Below are 16382 nucleotides of genomic sequence, written 5' to 3'. Positions count from 1 at the left end.
ATATTGGGCATTAGCTAGCTATCCTTCTTAAATCTATAGTGGCGATTCTGTAAAAAACATTTAAAGGCCTAAATCAAATAAACTAAAATGAGACACCTCACACAATGTATGAAACATAAAAGTAGCTTAAAAAAACAGAAATGAATATATCAAACTTTGACTTACTACAAATATTTAATTAGCACTGTTTAAAACTGTCAAAACGACACTTTTTTTAATGAAACAGGTAAATAGCTATTATCAGTAACGAGGACTTTGCATAAAAACTTCGATTGAGCAGCGCAGGAGCGAAACTATACGTTTACCTGTGGCAGATTTTAATGTCATTGGTCAGACTGCGTAAGAGGGCGGGACAAAAGTTGGGATTGGGTGTAAGTGAGGATACAGGTAGTCAGCTGATTGCACTGAAAAGATTTCGCAAACCTGATTTGATTCTACGGTTAACGGTAGACGGTTTTTCGAGCTTACTCTTTTTTAAAGAACTTTCCTTTACTTAGAGAATTAGTCACAGGACACCAGAAGACGTGGGAAACGAGACGAAAGGTCAAAGAAAACGGTCGGTTTTCTTTTTCATAAAATCGACAGGTGTTGTTCAGTAAAGTGGAAACCTAAATTCTGGAAACCCAATTTTGAAAAGTCAGGAAATGTTGCCGAAATTACTTTTTCCTTCCATTTTTTGTTGCCTAACAGGTGAGTACCACCGTACAACCCCCTCCGCCGACCCCGCCATGTCGCTTTCTTTGTCCTTCTGAAAGTGCTGTTCATATACAGGATAAAATAAACATAAAAATGGATGAGACCGTAACATTGTTTAAACAACGCACTGGCTAAGAAGTCTTTACTATTTTCAATCTTGCGTTATGTATCTTGCAATTACGTGTAGGTGTTTTGGCTTCTTACGCCCAAGTATGTGGCCGACGACCACTAAAAGAGGACAGGATTGTGGGGGGGATGGACGCTTCTGAGGGGGCTTGGCCTTGGCAGGTAGACGTACAGGTAGGTGTTGTACCTTCACATTTGAAACTTAATCGTGTTTATTATCAGTTCTGGCTCAGGATGTCGTGGGGCTGTTGCTTATAAAACTCAGAGAGGTGTTATTGACGTGTCGCACTTCTTTTTTTTCTATTTTTTTTTTTTTAACTCTTTGGGTTCCAGACAACCAAAGACCAACATATCTGTGGAGGCACAATCATAACGGAGAACTGGGTCCTATCAGCTGCTCATTGCTTCCCAAAGTAAGAAAACTCACCCCAGACAGTAATTAACATGTAAATTTACAGCTCAGCTCCAAACTTTAGTTAAAGCCCTTTAGTAAAATTACTTGAATCAATTTTTATAATGTTCTGCATCAGAGCCCAGAAGTTCATCACCAATCATTCTATCAATTAAATTTACCAAATCCTGCTTGATGAAGACATAATCACCAAAATCTTTCAAGTTATTGTTTGAAACAACAAGTTGAAACAAGTTTTCCTCGAATGCATTGAACCTATTTAGAAGGACGAGGTGAATTAATGTGGGAGAACTTCTTATGTAGCAGCTGAGCAAAAGACTCCGAACATATCCTGAAGAAAAGAAAAAGCATTGAAAAATATGTAATAAAATGAATTCTAACAAAGAATATACAAGATAATTTAAATAATAGAGTGTGACATTTTGTCCCTATTCAAAACAAAGGTTTCACATTTCCGTTTTTAATTCAGTGTTCCTCTTTCAGTCCATCTGAGGTGAGTCCTTACACCATCTATGTTGGCCGGTACCAACTGAATGGCTTGAACAAGCACCAAGCATCGTATAGGGTGACTCGGGTGGTGATCCCACCTGGTTACACCAACCCTGAGAGTGGGAGGGATTTAGCACTGTTGCAGCTGTCCGAGCCAATAACCTGGTCAGATTATGCGCAACCTGTCTGCTTGCCCACATCAAGCACCTCGTTCCCACCTGGCATGCTATGTTATGTCACCGGATGGGGGGACATCCAGAATGGAGGTAGGATTTGTTAGGTTTCTTACATTGTGTTTGGATTTGTACACTTTTCATCAGTTACCTAATAGATGTTAGTTTTGGTTGGTTGGTTGGTTGGTTGGTTTGTTTGTTTCTAGAATTCATGCAATGGAGTCCAGACCATGCTATTTGGTCAGTTATACACAGTTTTGTTGTGGAAGTCAATAATAAATTTTTTTTTTTATAAGGTACAAGCTATCTATGATATCGCTGATGGCTTTTAATGTCCTTTATTTGCATGTATTGCATTGTATTGCTTTACTCTTCATATACAGACAAGTCTACCTCAGTCTAAATGGCAATTGACTACTCTTAAGCAATTTAGTTTTGAACTCTTTGGCACTTTAACAAGGCTACTCAAATTAAAGCTGAGATCTCACATCTCAATGTATTATGCATTGTTTTTCAAATTGAATTGACCGACGCACAGAGCCTGAAGAACAAAAAATACAACCGTCCACATACATATGATCTGGTCTGGATATGCAAATGCATTATCTTTTCGGTTTATGCATGACACACTGTCATTCTCTGTCACCAGAGTGAAATGCATAATAATAATCAACGGCTTGCTTTATTTAGTTTTAACATAGTTAACAAGATTTACACAAGTGCGAAGATATGCACAAAAATTCCCCAAAGGACTCGGATTCAAGAGATCTTATGTCTACATGAAGACAAAATATAAAATGTAGTATTTGGCTGTGTAAATATTTCAAGATATACATTTGTTAAAATATGTTTAAATTGTACAACCTACTAACAAAGTTTACTGGCCACATGTTGAGTAGCAGAAATTGTGATTCCTATGTTCCTCATTGTCCATCTGTCCTTGTATCTCCTCAGTCGCTCTGCAAGGAGCTGGGACTCTGCAGCAAGTGCAGGTGCCAATCATCTCACAGAGTTCATGTCAGGAGATGTACCAGACAAACAAAGACTCAGTGGACATCCTGGATGATATGGTCTGCGCTGGATTCCAGGAGGGTGGCAAAGACTCTTGCCAGGTGCAGTTGGATCAGCTGCTTATGCTGTAGTCTATACTTTCATAAACGCATGCTTGTTTATGGGAATGGATCAAAAACTTGCATTCAAAATCCCTTTGAGCATATACCCACCATCTAGTTTGTAAGGCCCTTAATTTGAACACTTTGATACCTCTTAGTGGTTAAAGTTGTGTGTCTTTTTTTCTTTTTTTCCAGGGTGATTCAGGAGGGCCCCTTGTCTGTCAGATGCTAAATGGGACCTGGGTGCAGGCTGGAGTGGTGAGTTTTGGACTGGGTTGTGCTCAGACAAACCATCCAGGTGTGTATGCCAGACTAACCAGCTATTCCAGTTTCATCACCAACATAATCCCAGACATTGAGCTATATAGCCATGCTGGTCAGAACTCGTGTGGGAGTGTGGCCCTCTTGATCTGCAGTCTGTCTGCTTTGCTGGTCCTGCTTCAGACATAAACCAAAAACTGGATATCTGGAAAGTAGAACAGGAACCAGGCCAAATGAAGGAAGGGACTGATTTGTCTGATTCGGGTTCCTGAATAGTCCAACTGAACTGTGCCCGATGTTCACATGAAGCCATATTGAATGATAATTGTAATCTTAGTTTTTAGACCTACAACTCAGCATTATGGTCTGTGATTCAATGTAGCTTTGGTTTGTATTTTAAAATCAATGAGCTAAATAATTTTTGTATTTGAAATAAATTAATTTTTACAATCAACTCCGTGCTCTGTACATTCTGTCATAATATAATCAATTCTTCAGTTTATATTTCCAATACATAAGCTGTGATGCATAAAACAAAAAAAAAATTAAAGTTTTCAGTTCTGTGTACAACATGAATGTTTGATTTATTTAAATGAAGTAGAGTTAATTTTCAAACGTTCTGAGCTTCATTTAATATCTAGAGGCAAACACAGGACATTTCTTTATTATAGCACATTGTTATAATGGTAAAAAAAAAGACATTCTGGTAGTCTAATTAAAAAAATGTTAGCTTTTAAATAAGTTTTAAGTCAAGGGTTTCATGCAAAAAAATCTAAAATTTACACAAGTCCTACGTATTTTCAAATTCTAGGAAAAGGAAAGTCGGGCGTCTGGAGGTATGGTATCCGAGAGGATCATGGGAGAGCCGAGCTGTAACTCCTGTTGTAGAGATTCCAAGTCTGCTGGAGTCATGCGGTGAACCTCACTCCAATCAGATAACAGGGAGGCCGAAAGGGGGGCTGAGTCATAACTGATGAAGAAAATGCAGAAAAACTTAAAAGATGCCTTGATTATACAATAATGTATTCAAGTTCCAATATTGAATGTCAGTATTACAATTTAATTAGCCAGGTTAAATTAGATCCAGCTCTTTAGTGCCAGGTGAAAGTTCATAAAACACACTTTAGACCTTGCTATTTTGACCGTTAAAGTGTAGTTTACTATAATGAAGCAACTGTAGCGCAAATTATTTACATGAAATCTAAGGGCTAAAAGCAAGTAGGTTGCAAGGTTTAAAACTAAGAGTGAACATCATGTACAAAACTTACGTTGACGCCTGATTAACTTAGGTGGTATAAATTGCTATTTCAATAGTAGATGAATATACAATTGAGTTAATTTTATAAACCTGGCTAGAATTATTCCAGTCACTATTCAACAGTTCTGCAAAATATCTATTAGTGAGTTGGAGTGTTGTTTAGATTTTGTGTCATGATTGTAAAGAAACTTACGAGCCAAACAAAATAAAAGGTGTGCAGGTAACCCATTGTAACCACCTTACCATACAGTACTTCCCAAGATGGTGCCCATCAACATAAGTTAACATTGCGTGTAACTTCACAGTCTATTAAAGGAAAATTCTCTCAAGGACAGTTCTGCATTATACAGGCAGGTATTTATCAAATGTAGTCCTTACTGATTTAGGTAGGGTACAGAAAATAGAGACATCATACACTGTAAACAGAGCAACACAACTGTGGCAAAAAAAAAAAAGTGTCCCCGCCACTATCAGATACTGGTTTTGTTTTTAAAAGCAATTTTAGAGAAGTTCACACCATGTTAGATCTCACCTGTCCCGGTCACAGTGTTGCAGGTCTGTGAGAGACTGGTTGAGAAGATCATCCAGGTCAAAGCCCACCCCATACCCAGCTCCACTGCCTTTAGGGGTGACTGAGAACACTGGGGGTAAAATATCCTCTACCTGACAGGATTAAAGGGGGGAACATTTGTTCAACTGAACGTTGCAGCAAATTGTGACATACATATAGCTCCTATTTGGCAAAATCCAACCTGAGAATCCACTACAATATTTTACAAGGTTTCAGAAAACAAACTGACACTCACCTGCGATTTTGACAGCTGCACTGTTACTGTATGGATGTCAGGGAGAATGGAGGGCCCTTGTTGCCCCGTATCTGTGAATCCTAAACTGGGATGAGGCTGTGAGATCCCCAACTCCCCACAGAGAGGGTTTGTGGTCTGTGGCCCGGATTTCTCTCCTATAGAGGGACACAGCTTCTCCATCGGCACAGCACTTGTAGTTGAGGGATTAGGCAGAGAATTCAAGTTATTTTGCCCTCCAATATCCACATTCCCATTTGTATCTCTCGTACTTTTAGTCAAAAAACTCTCCAAAGGAAGCAGTTGTGACTGAGGTTGAGGGTCAGCTTGGACTTGACTTTGAGGTTGGAGCTGGGACTGAAGGAAGGTTGGCGGTAAAGGCTGCAGCTTCCTGTTTGGTTGTGGTTGTTGTGGTGGCCTTGTCTCTAATTGCTGCCAGTTCCCCAAACAGCTGAAGCTACTTTGTCCATTGTTCTCATTGTGAGGTTTGAGCATGTTGTTTTTAATAAAGCCACTGGTGACGGTCATCATATCCATCCCTCCATCTACAACAACTATATCTGCTGGGATCTTCCTGTGCTTCATAGAGAAAAGCAATGATGGTTGCTGGGTGCTAGGAGGCTGAAACAAGACTGGGGGGTTATGTTTAACTTGTTCATGAGACTGAATCTTTCTTGCCTCTGTGTCCGTTTTATTGTTCAAGGCTCCTTGACTATTATCACCAACACCTAAACCTCTATGCAGTTTGACATTACAGTCTTTCTTCTTGGCTCCACCATTTTTAGGAGTCTGAGATTTCTCGTTGCGACTGTCCATCATCTTTGTCCAACGCTGCAAAAGGCTTTTGTCATTGTCACTCAGCAGAACCCCACCCAATAAGTCTCCCTGTTTTCCCTCTCTTCTCTCCTTTTCTTTCAATTTCCTCTCCCTCTCTCTTGCTCTCTCCTGCCTCTTCCTCCTTTTCTCCTCTCTTTCTCGTTGACGCTCCTGGGCTGTGACAGGCCGACGTGACTCTGGAAGAGAAGACAGGGAGGACGACACAACTCCTCCTCCACCAGCATCTAGGCCCAAAGCAGAGGTACCTCCATCTGTAAGATATCAAATTCAGATAATGGATGTTAATGATGTACAATAACAAAATACAACAAACTAGATTTAGGAAACATAAACTTACCACCCCTGCATTTATTTCTGCTAGCTGATTTCATTAGAGCTGCTTTAAGTGCAGCTTTAGTATCCTCTGAAATTGCTCCTTCTTTTCTGGTTACCTCTCCAACGGGGGCAGGCCTGGCATTCTTGGACAGTGACTTAGAAAGGGACTGAGACAGTGACTGGACTTGTGCCATAGAGAGACAAAGTGAAGGCACAGTGGTGGGTAAGGGTGTCATGGTCTGTGCTGGTGTGGCAGTAATACTGGTGGGAGCCTGTGACATGGTCAGGCCCTGACTTCTAGTTAGTTGTTCCTGTGCCTCACCGTCTCTCATTGGTTCTGAGGGAACATCCTGACTGGACACTGGTGTTGTCAAATCTATAGTCTCTGGCTGGCCGCTGTCTGAGTTGGCACTGGGCATGTCCACATCAACTGAACAGATTTCACTTTGGGAGAGGAGAGGCAAATTATGGGTCACGTGAGGTGGGGCAACGTCTAAAAGGGATGTGGGCTTATTGAAGGTTTGCATCTGATTTGAAAATGAATTGTTTTTTTCTGCTGGTATGTGGGCTGGTTGCTGTTGAGATTTCACTTCTCTCATTTGTTGTTGCTGTCTCCTTGCTGCTTGTGGGTGTGGTGCCATAGGAACAAGTGTTGATTTTGTTAGGTTGGCAGTCGTGGGCGGAGCATTACACTGGTTACTCCTTTGTGTTGTAGCTCCCCCATTCACCCTTGGCAAGGGCCTGAACTGTAGTCTCTGTCGGCAGCTTTGTTTGTTTCGATGAAAGTCTTGGATCTCCATCAGAATTGCCTCTTTAATTTGGTCCTTGTTCATTGGAAGCTTGTCAAATTCAAAATCAAAAGCTGGCACGCAAATTGGTTCATCATCTGGATCGTGATACTTAGAGAGGTAAGGATGCTCTAGTGCTTGTGTCACACTTATTCGTTCACGTGGGTCAAAGCGCAACATGGCAGCCAACAAGTCCAAAGCCCCTGGTTCTGCTTGAGGGTAAAATTTGGCCAAAGGCATAGCAGACCGTGACGGAAGACTCTGAACATAGGAGCGAACTCTGTCCGCTCTAATAGCACCAATTATACCCTCCGGAGGAGTTCCTAAAACAGACAAAATAAGTTGGAGCTGGTGAACATAGTGCTTCCCAGGAAAAAGCTGCTTACGTCCCAACATTTCTGCAAAGATGCAGCCCACAGACCACAAGTCAATAGCCAAACTATAGTGATTTAGAGACAGCAGGAGTTCAGGAGCGCGGTACCATCGAGTGGCCACGTATTCAGTCATGAAGGAATGAGACTCCTCAGGGTGGGAACTGAGACCCCTTGCCATGCCGAAGTCACCAATCTTTAACTCACAGTTCTCGTTCACCAACAGGTTGGAGGGTTTGAGGTCACGGTGGATGACGTTGGCAGAGTGCACATACTTAAGGCCACGGAGGAGCTGGTACAGAAAATAGCGTGTGTGCTCTGGAGTTAGTGTCTGGGCAGAGTGTATGATCTGGTGCAAATCACTCTCCATGAGGTCCAGCACAACATACCTGGACACACAAGAAATGGGAAATTAACTTCAGACAGATGCACAATCTGCTCACTGCTGATAAGTGTAATGAAAATATCTTCAAAGACACATTTTAACATTTGTAGCAGCACATTTCACCATGAGGTCAAAAATGTACCCTAGACTTAAGAATTAGCCTTAGATAAGTATGCCAAGGCCAATTTGCCTTTCATCCAAAAATGAATTTTCTAAGCAAATTAAACCACATTCCTTTGTGAGGTTTATACGTTTAGGCCAGTATTAATGTTTGATTTTTGCACCATACACAGATTTCTAAGCACATGATATCTTTATTAAATATTTCTACTTACATAAAACAAACTACAGTGCCTCATTTGTAGGGTTTGATGGGTACATGTTTGATGCACCCAAGTTTTAGCTTCAACAATAATTTTTTAGATTGAGATTTAAACAAGACATTTAATAAATGTATTTATTCAAGAATAAAACTTGCCTAATAATATAATTGACCAACGTTATTTAATAAGTTAAAACATGTAGTTCTGAAGGTTTCATTTTCCACCAAACTTACAAGAAAAATAAAAATGACATACACAGATTTGAAGGAAGAGTGAGGAAGGTTTGGTTGTAGGATGTCTTTGATGGCAATAATGTTGTCATGTTTGAAGTGCTTGAGAATCTTCAGCTCTCGCAAGGTGCGTTTGGCATTTGTCACCACTTCAAAAGCATTGGAGATCTTCTTTATCGCCACCTGCTGGCCTGTGAAATGAAATATAGAATAGGGAAGTGTGGAACTGAGTTTTAAGGGCAATGTCGGTAAGTTTTCACATTTATCACTAAGCATTGTGCACACAGAAACTGAGTAAAGTATTTTTTTTTTATCAAATCAGCCCTACCATTATCCCGTCTCCTGGCAGATGAAACGACGCCATAGGCCCCAGTACCGATAGTTTCTATAATATCATACTCCTCTCCAACATCAAACTTCACATCCAGAGAGTGGGCTTTAAGCAAAGCCAAGTTTTTTGCTGTTGTGCTGGTGTCAGTGTTGCCTCCTGCTGCCTCAACTCCACGTTGGTTCTGGTTTTCAACAGGTTTGCTAGCAGCAATACTTTCAGGGCACATATCCACGGTTTGGTCATTTTTACCTTCTCCACCCTCCTTAGTTGACATTTTTCTGTAATGAATAAAAACAGAAAGTGAGAGGTATTAACTATCCTATTCCAAGTGCATGATCATTATATTTCCACAATTCAGTATTGGTTGATTGGTGGGAAAAGGTGGCAAAAACTGTATTTGTACACTGTTAATTTTAATGTTCGGGCTGCATTTGTCCAGTTGTGTGTTTAGCTTTTTTCTGATCCTTTGTGGATTACAAAGGGGTGAACAATTTGGATAAGTAAATTGTGCACCGACTTGTAAGTAAGTTGTTCCCTCACAATGCTCATGCAGCCTGACATAGAGCCTGTCAGTGCAATCAAAAATGAAGAAACAAATCTGTGTTCAGGTTAGAGCTGCAGGGATTAGTCTACTAAATAATTAGAGAATCAACTATTTTGATAAATAATTTAAGTACAATTTTAATCAAAACTCATAAACTATGGCTTGTTTGAGCTTCTTCAATGTAATGGATGCTGCTTTCTTTGCCCCATATAACAGTAAATAGAGTATCTACGTTTTGGTCTATTTGTTGCATGGAAATTTCTTTTGACTCTGGTTTCTCATTTTCAGACACATACCAGAAAAAAATGTTAATCAATTAATAAAGAAAAGAATCATTAGTTGCAGCAATTAACAAAAAAATAAATAAAATGGTACAGTAAATTGCTGAATTTGATAAGCAGCTTTTCCATGTACAGGGGCTGCTGTAGTTCACTGAACCCTAAGTTGTCCCCGTCATCGGTGTGTGGATAGGCGAATAAAAAGCAACATTATAAAGCGCTTTGACAGAAACGCTATATAAGCGGACATTACCATGTGCATCCCTGCAGAAATCAGTCTTTGGTACAACAGCTACAATAAATAAAAAAAGGGAAACATAGAAAGAAACCGATCCTGCTGTCAAGGTACCGAAGCCACTTCGAGACACTTAGGATTTATTTCTCATCAAGTCAGTAACCACGAGGTCCACCAATCATTTAACACATCAGGCTATAACAGCATGCTGGTGGTCTGCCTCAAGCTTGTGCTTTTAGATGACATGAAAAAGGATAATAAATATAATCAGGTGACGAAGTACCTGAAGCACACTACCAGCATGTCTCTGTTCTTTTCAGGAGAAACTTTGCTCTAAGTCGCTCACTAGTTAACGCTGCCAGATAAATGGAGAATAATGATTTACCAATTGTCGAGTCCCATTACTGAGTAGGCAGGAACGTCCCTTTTAAATGCCGATAAATTAGCTGTAAACGTTAGAGCTGATAGGTCAGAAACGAGGCGTGACCAACCAGCATTAACTAGGCCTGACAGTAAAGTGGGGGAAAATCTGTTAACAGTCAACAGACGTCTGTAAATCACATGTGGAATATGCTTATAACGAAAGCAACGGTTAAAATATAATATGTGATTTGCCTTTAGGGACTCATTAGTGTTGTAAGAAACAATGTTAAATAAACCAACTACACAATAATATCCTTACCCACTTTTTGACGCAGGGGCGTCGACTAGTTACCTGACGCTCAGGCTTTCTAGGAATGTTAAACCATCTCTTTCTTGGTTATATGACCTAACGCGACAACATAAAAACGTGTTTCAAAGTAACGGAAGAGAGTTTCACCCTGTGAGCCAACCACAGCATCGGTAAGTCTAGTTTTAATCCAGCGATTGAACGGCTATCTCTTGTTTTTGTCTACCGCTTCCTAATACAGTTCCGTGTTGTGTTAGAGCGACATGTGGCAGGCCAACGAGGTGAGGCAACGTCATAGAGAACGTCCAATAGGAGCAGAAGAGGTGTGGGAGGCGGGGCGTTAAAACCGATAGTGGGTTCTCTGTTTTTTTTCTTTTCTTTTTTTTGTGTGACGTCGTTTTCAGAAATTACCTTTTTTTGGATGGGACATTGATGGTCGAATTTATTCTAAGCGCGTAAAATTCTTACCTATTTAATCCACCAAACTACTCGTAAATTAGCATAATTGTTAAATAATAATTATTAATAATAATACTCTATACATACAATAGTTTACACATACTTTGTACTATATATATATATATATATGTGTGTGTGTGTGTGTGTGTGTGTGTGTGTGTATATATATATATATATATATATATATATATATATATATATATATATATATATATATATATATATATATATATATATACCACTTGTGATTATATATTAATCATAATGGGTTCAGAATGTAATTTCAAATTCTCAAAACATTAAAGAAAGAAAAAAACTGCAGTCACTAGGCACGAGCACTAATGGTAGCTCATTTTCTCTCAGACCGAAGTCCACAGTCAACACAAAATAAACATCATTATGGACTCACTGACCCAACATCCAAGTATCCAATGAAAGGCAGAGGCAAAAGTGGACCCGACCAATCAAAAGACAGACTGTGATTTTTAACACGTCGATTTGAAAGAGAAGCCTGCAGCACACGGAGAAAAGTTACGGTTCTTCATTTTATGATCCGTTGTTGAATATTTACCTAGAGTGTCCGGGAATAACATGGTATCCGCTGGCACTCATATCATACCGTCATGGGAAAGAAAAGTTCGCACCTTTTTATGCGTCTTTGGTTTAGTTTTGTCTGTCTATGCGCTTTACGTCGAGATGTCCAAAGAGAGAAACCCAGATTATAGGGCGATGTGCGATCTGGCAGAGTCTGTGAGCTGCTCCAAAGTTTTTACCTCAAGGTATGTTTTCCCTCTACTGGGTAGAACCGCTTACTTCAACATTTACCTTTATCGACCACTGTGTCATTTCAAGTTCTAGCGTTTATTCTGTACTTGTGAAATCTGAACATTGCAGCCCCAAACCCTTTTCCAGTGCCACGTAGACATTACATTCCTTCTGCCATCTTTTGATGGCAGAATAAATTCAAAATACATAAATTTTGTCTTAATTTTTTTTTCAGTAACGTTTTCACTGACTATTTTCCTTTCTCCTTTGGCAGATGGGGCCGTGGTTTTGGTTTGGTCCAGTTCGTTGTGGCAAAAGATAGCCCTCTGAACCAGCCCAACAGTGTGCTTGGCATCATATTTTACACTCTGCAGATGGGCCTTGGTTAGTGTATCATTCCTTTCTGCAAATTACAGTGCAGTGCACACTGTTTTTAGGGAAAAATTACATTGTTTATTGTTCAACACTGGGCCTGGGCCTTATGTGCCAGCAACTTGTATCAAAGTAGTTTGGGCAGGACATACAAAAGACTGGAAAAGTTGTGTAATGTTAAAAAAAGCACCTGAGTGCAATTGGAAACAGGCAACGAAATAAAAAGTGTCAAAGAGAAGTTGCATCTTTCAAAAGTAAGGATAGGACCAAGTAGATATTTCTGTGAAAGTGTGGACAAATAATTTAACCACTTGCAGTATATCACATTTCCTAATAGAAATATGCTCCAACACATTTGTAGAGAGGTGCAGACTAAGCCTCCAGTGCCACTATGACAAGCAGTTTTAACATTAAATAGAACCCCCCTCGTACCTGTAATTGTATGTTAGATCTCCTAAAGAGCATTTCTTCTAGCTTAGGTTGCATACTGTAACTTAAAAACAATTCTCAAAATTAAATTGCAAGGAATTTGGGGATTTCATTATCTATGTTATGTAATATTTAAATATTCAAAGAATCTGCCCAAATCGCTGTATGCAAAAGGCAAAGCCAAAAAACAGTTTTGAATGACCATGTTACAGTTGCAGGAAAAATTATTGGCACTGTTTCTGCGTAAATTGGTCATGAAATGTGATCTGATTTTCAGAACTACCTTGACATTTATCTTTGCTACTCACAAGCAGCATCATCTGATGAGAACCATGCCTCCCAAAAAAGAGGTCCCAGAAGACCTACAATCAAGAGTTGTTGATTTGCATGTAGCTGAAAAAGGATACGGGCTAATCTCAAAGACTTTATTCATCAGTCCACTTTTAGACATATTGTCTATAAATGGAGACAAAGAAGAGCCAAGACCCAGCCAAAGTCACTTCAAAGACACAATGCAAAATGTGATTTAAACCCTAGAGCAACGGCTAAAAACTTAGGGGATTATTTGTAGGTGGTTAACATTTTTGTTCCTAAGATTATGAAGGTATCCTACAGGTTAATAACAGGACAATGACCCTAAACATTAAAGTAACTCCACTACAGAACGGCTTCAGAGACACTAAATCCACCTTTTGGACTGATCCAGTCAGAGCCCAGACCTCACCCCAACAGAGATTCTGTGGAATAATCTCAAGAGAGCCATTCACAACAGACATTCTAAGCATATGGCTGAGCTAAAGCAGTTCTTTAAGAAAGAATGGTTCTAAATTCCTCCTGAACATTGTGTGCGTTTAATCCACAGCTACAGGAAGCTCTTGCTTTAGGACAACACTGCCAAAAGTGGTTCAATTTGTTATTAAAACACTGTTAACATTTCATATTTCACCATCACTTGGTGTGTTAAAAAAACAAAAAAAACATTACATAATCAGTTTACGGTTTACGGAAATTGCAAACAGTGTCATTACTTTTCTTGTGACTTCTTGTGATTTCTCAGAGGCCACTGTATTAAAAAACAGATTGATGGACAGATTCTGTAAAACAAATCATTACATGGTCTTAGGAACACCTGAAAAACCACTGTCAGTGAGCACAGCTTGTTGCTGCATCCACAAATAAAAGTTAAGGGAATTTGCAAACACGTAAAGGGGAAAAAAAATTGATTTGGCCTCAGCAAATGGAAAACTGTCCTGTGGTCAAGTCAAAATAGGAAATTTTTTATTTTAAATGATGGACAAAGTCTCCACCAGGATAAAGAGGAGATGGAGACCTCAATTTGTTCTAAGTTCAAAGCCTAGGGCTTGTGATGGTGTGGGGGTGCATGGGTGCACATGGCATCAGTAACTTGGACATTTGTAAAAACCTCAATTAGGCAATGAAAACATTTGGCATATGAAGCTAAACATGTGACGAACAAGGCCTAAAACTATTATGGAGCTGAAACCAAGAATGGTTAACACTTCTGGTTTCAGTTAAGGAAGGATAAGTTTGCACATTTTTGTGTTTTGTTAATATTTACATTTTAAACAGCATCCCACCTGTTTTAGAAAGATGGCTGTATTTCAGCATGTCTGTCATAGTTTTACAGGATTTACAAAAAAGAAATCCTCATCCATTGCCCTTCATTGAAGGACTAAAAGTGTTTTTGTCTTTATTGCAGGACTGTCACTGTCGAAGAAAGCAGCCATATTTTTGGTGTTCTCCTCCTGGGTGTCTGTGGCTGGTTCGCTCTATCTTGCGTCTATTCTTGCCTTTGTTCTTGGAGATTTTTGCATGGTCTGCGTGTCAACATACATTATCAACTTTGCGTTGCTCTTCACCAACCTGAAACGAAAGCGAGCTATTAATGGAATGAAGGAAAAGGCTCAGTAGAAGGTGTTACACAAAATTCAATTTCAGCTCTGTTCTTTGTTTTGTTTGCTGACCCAATGCCGAGCTGGATCTGAAAAGCAAGTTCTCTCCCACACTATTTTTCTGTTGTTTACATAGTGCCATGCAATTACTCAAGAGTAACAGCAGATGGAACCAAAAGCCCAATTTAGTTTTCACTTCAATTCAAACAACCGTAAATTTGGTTTAGGTGCTTTTTCTCAAAATGTGCATAGATTGACCTTCATTTATGTGGTGGGGGTGGGGTGGGTGGATTTATGATACTAATGTTTTATTGAAACGATTCTCTTGTTTCAAGGTGAAGGTGAACGTAGTTAATGTCAAGCAACATGTGTGACTGAAAAATAACACACAAGTCCAGTGGAACTTTATTTTATAAGCCTAAAGTTAGTTATGAGGCAACATTTTGTTCTATAATCACAAAATTGCAGGCTGCAGATTCTCCATAAAAGTGGAGCTGTTCATTCATTACTATTTACAAATTCATTGAGTGTCACAATTGAATTAAAATTCAATGTTAAATAAAAGTGATTTACACCTTTGTAAATTGTTTGGGACATAGGGTTTCCATGTCACATTAAAATTATGTCACAGTACTGTAGGATTCTCCTCCGTGCTGGGAGAGGGATCTCCCCTGGTAGAACCATCAACGCAGCAGACTGCTCTCAGGACTTTATTAGTGTATCACATCTGTTAAATATCAGATTAAAGCAAAATGTACAATTTAAGGTAGCACTAGCATGAATTCACTCTACCTGAATATTCACTATGGCTGTACAGTCACATTGGCAGGTGCAGACATACATTGTGAATCCAGTCAGCTAAAGAAAGGATCCACTCTGATCAAAACTAGACAGGTTTATGTGTGAAGCATAGCGGAGGTTGTGTCATGGCATGAGTTTGCATAGCCGCTTCTGGGACAAGCTCAATGATTTTTACTGATAATTTAACTCATAATGGTTGCAACCAAATTAATTCTGGGTTGTACAGAAATATTTGGTCTGCAAATTTACAGAGAAATGTAAAACTATGAAAGGAGCTTTACAGTTTCATTAAGTTATTACATTAGTGGATTTAGGATGTCAGCCAACCTATGACTTCACCTTATCACACACCATTGACTGCAAACAAAGGATCTGGTAAATAATCACACTGTCCCCCTGTTCATTGTCCAGTGCTATTTATCTGTGGTTTCTAAAAATGTACTGAAAAATGACTAAAGAGTACAACAGTTCAGATAAACCACTTTGTTAAAAAACAAAACAAATATTTACCTGTAAAGGGAAAATGCATCTAAAAAAGTGTATCTCTCAATCTGTGGTTCCAGCTTTTTTAATGTGAAAGGTTGCTACTTATCTCTGTTTTATCTATTGTAAACCCAAGATTGGTCATTTGGTTTGTTCAGTGTAGTGTGAGCAGAGGTCACTTCATCCCCAATGTACATCCCCAAAATTCTTGAAAAGTTGGGAAGATGTGAAAACATAAATAAAAACAGAATGCAATGATTTGCAAATATCATCAATGTTTTTTTATTCACAATAGAACATAAAAAACATATCACATGTGGCATATATTTAGTACTATATTTGATATTTTACCATTTCATGGAAAATATTAGCTCCTTTGGAATTTGATGGCAGCAACACATCTCAAAAAAGTTGGAAGAGGGGCAACAAAAGGCAGGAAAAGTAATTGCCACAAATCAAAAACAAATGGAGGAGCATTTGACAACTAATTATGTTAACTGCCAACAGGACACTAACATGACCA

The 16382-nt window shown here is 39.1% G+C and overlaps 3 protein-coding genes across 8 annotated transcripts; 2 read left to right on the top strand and 1 right to left on the bottom strand.

Moving 5' to 3' along the window:
* Positions 1–391: 391 nt before the first annotated feature.
* zgc:92313 (uncharacterized protein LOC436869 homolog) lies at positions 392–3723 on the top strand. Its single transcript, XM_067488600.1, has 6 exons — positions 392–690; positions 884–996; positions 1156–1235; positions 1718–1989; positions 2851–3008; positions 3204–3723. The coding sequence occupies exons 1-6, from the start codon at positions 645–647 to the stop codon at positions 3456–3458; spliced, it is 924 nt and encodes a 307-aa protein (XP_067344701.1). The 5' UTR covers positions 392–644; the 3' UTR covers positions 3459–3723.
* Positions 3724–3865: 142 nt separating this feature from the next.
* On the bottom strand, positions 3866–10910 carry mapk7 (mitogen-activated protein kinase 7). 6 transcript variants are annotated; one of them, XM_067488595.1, is made up of 7 exons: positions 10788–10910; positions 8908–9188; positions 8605–8770; positions 6505–8030; positions 5334–6418; positions 5060–5190; positions 3866–4239 (listed from the first exon to the last, which is right to left on the bottom strand). In XM_067488595.1, the coding sequence occupies exons 2-7, from the start codon at positions 9182–9184 to the stop codon at positions 4077–4079; spliced, it is 3348 nt and encodes a 1115-aa protein (XP_067344696.1). In that variant the 5' UTR covers positions 9185–9188; positions 10788–10910; the 3' UTR covers positions 3866–4076. The 6 variants fall into 6 exon arrangements, with proteins under 6 accessions (XP_067344696.1, XP_067344691.1, XP_067344692.1 ...); XM_067488590.1 differs by having other exon boundaries at positions 10650–10902; XM_067488591.1 differs by having other exon boundaries at positions 10654–10902.
* Positions 10911–11569: 659 nt separating this feature from the next.
* On the top strand, positions 11570–16130 carry vkorc1 (vitamin K epoxide reductase complex, subunit 1). Its single transcript, XM_067488602.1, has 3 exons — positions 11570–11875; positions 12136–12245; positions 14383–16130. Exons 1-3 carry the CDS (start codon positions 11688–11690, stop codon positions 14592–14594), a joined length of 510 nt encoding a protein of 169 aa, XP_067344703.1. The 5' UTR covers positions 11570–11687; the 3' UTR covers positions 14595–16130.
* The last annotated feature ends 252 nt before the right edge of the window (positions 16131–16382 follow it).

The sequence above is a fragment of the Channa argus genome, chromosome 20 (assembly GCF_033026475.1).
Source record: "Channa argus isolate prfri chromosome 20, Channa argus male v1.0, whole genome shotgun sequence".
NCBI classification, from domain to species: Eukaryota; Metazoa; Chordata; class Actinopteri; order Anabantiformes; family Channidae; genus Channa; species Channa argus.
The sequence above is the reverse complement of the archived record's forward strand: the minus strand, read 5'-3'. Positions and strand labels throughout refer to the sequence as shown.

Coding starts and splice junctions, on each gene's coding strand:
- zgc:92313 (XM_067488600.1), top strand. CDS start 645: ATGTTGCCGAAATTACTTTTTCCTTCCATTTTTTGTTGCCTAACAG. Junction 691..883: donor CATTTTTTGTTGCCTAACAG/GTGAGTACCACC, acceptor AATTACGTGTAG/GTGTTTTGGCTTCTTACGCC. Junction 3,009..3,203: donor GTGGCAAAGACTCTTGCCAG/GTGCAGTTGGAT, acceptor CTTTTTTTCCAG/GGTGATTCAGGAGGGCCCCT.
- mapk7 (XM_067488595.1), bottom strand. CDS start 9,184: ATGTCAACTAAGGAGGGTGGAGAAGGTAAAAATGACCAAACCGTGGAT. Junction 6,419..6,504: donor CAGAAATAAATGCAGGGGTG/GTAAGTTTATGT, acceptor GATATCTTACAG/ATGGAGGTACCTCTGCTTTG. Junction 5,191..5,333: donor TGCAGCTGTCAAAATCGCAG/GTGAGTGTCAGT, acceptor TAATCCTGTCAG/GTAGAGGATATTTTACCCCC.
- vkorc1 (XM_067488602.1), top strand. CDS start 11,688: ATGGTATCCGCTGGCACTCATATCATACCGTCATGGGAAAGAAAAGTT. Junction 11,876..12,135: donor TCCAAAGTTTTTACCTCAAG/GTATGTTTTCCC, acceptor CTCCTTTGGCAG/ATGGGGCCGTGGTTTTGGTT. Junction 12,246..14,382: donor CACTCTGCAGATGGGCCTTG/GTTAGTGTATCA, acceptor TCTTTATTGCAG/GACTGTCACTGTCGAAGAAA.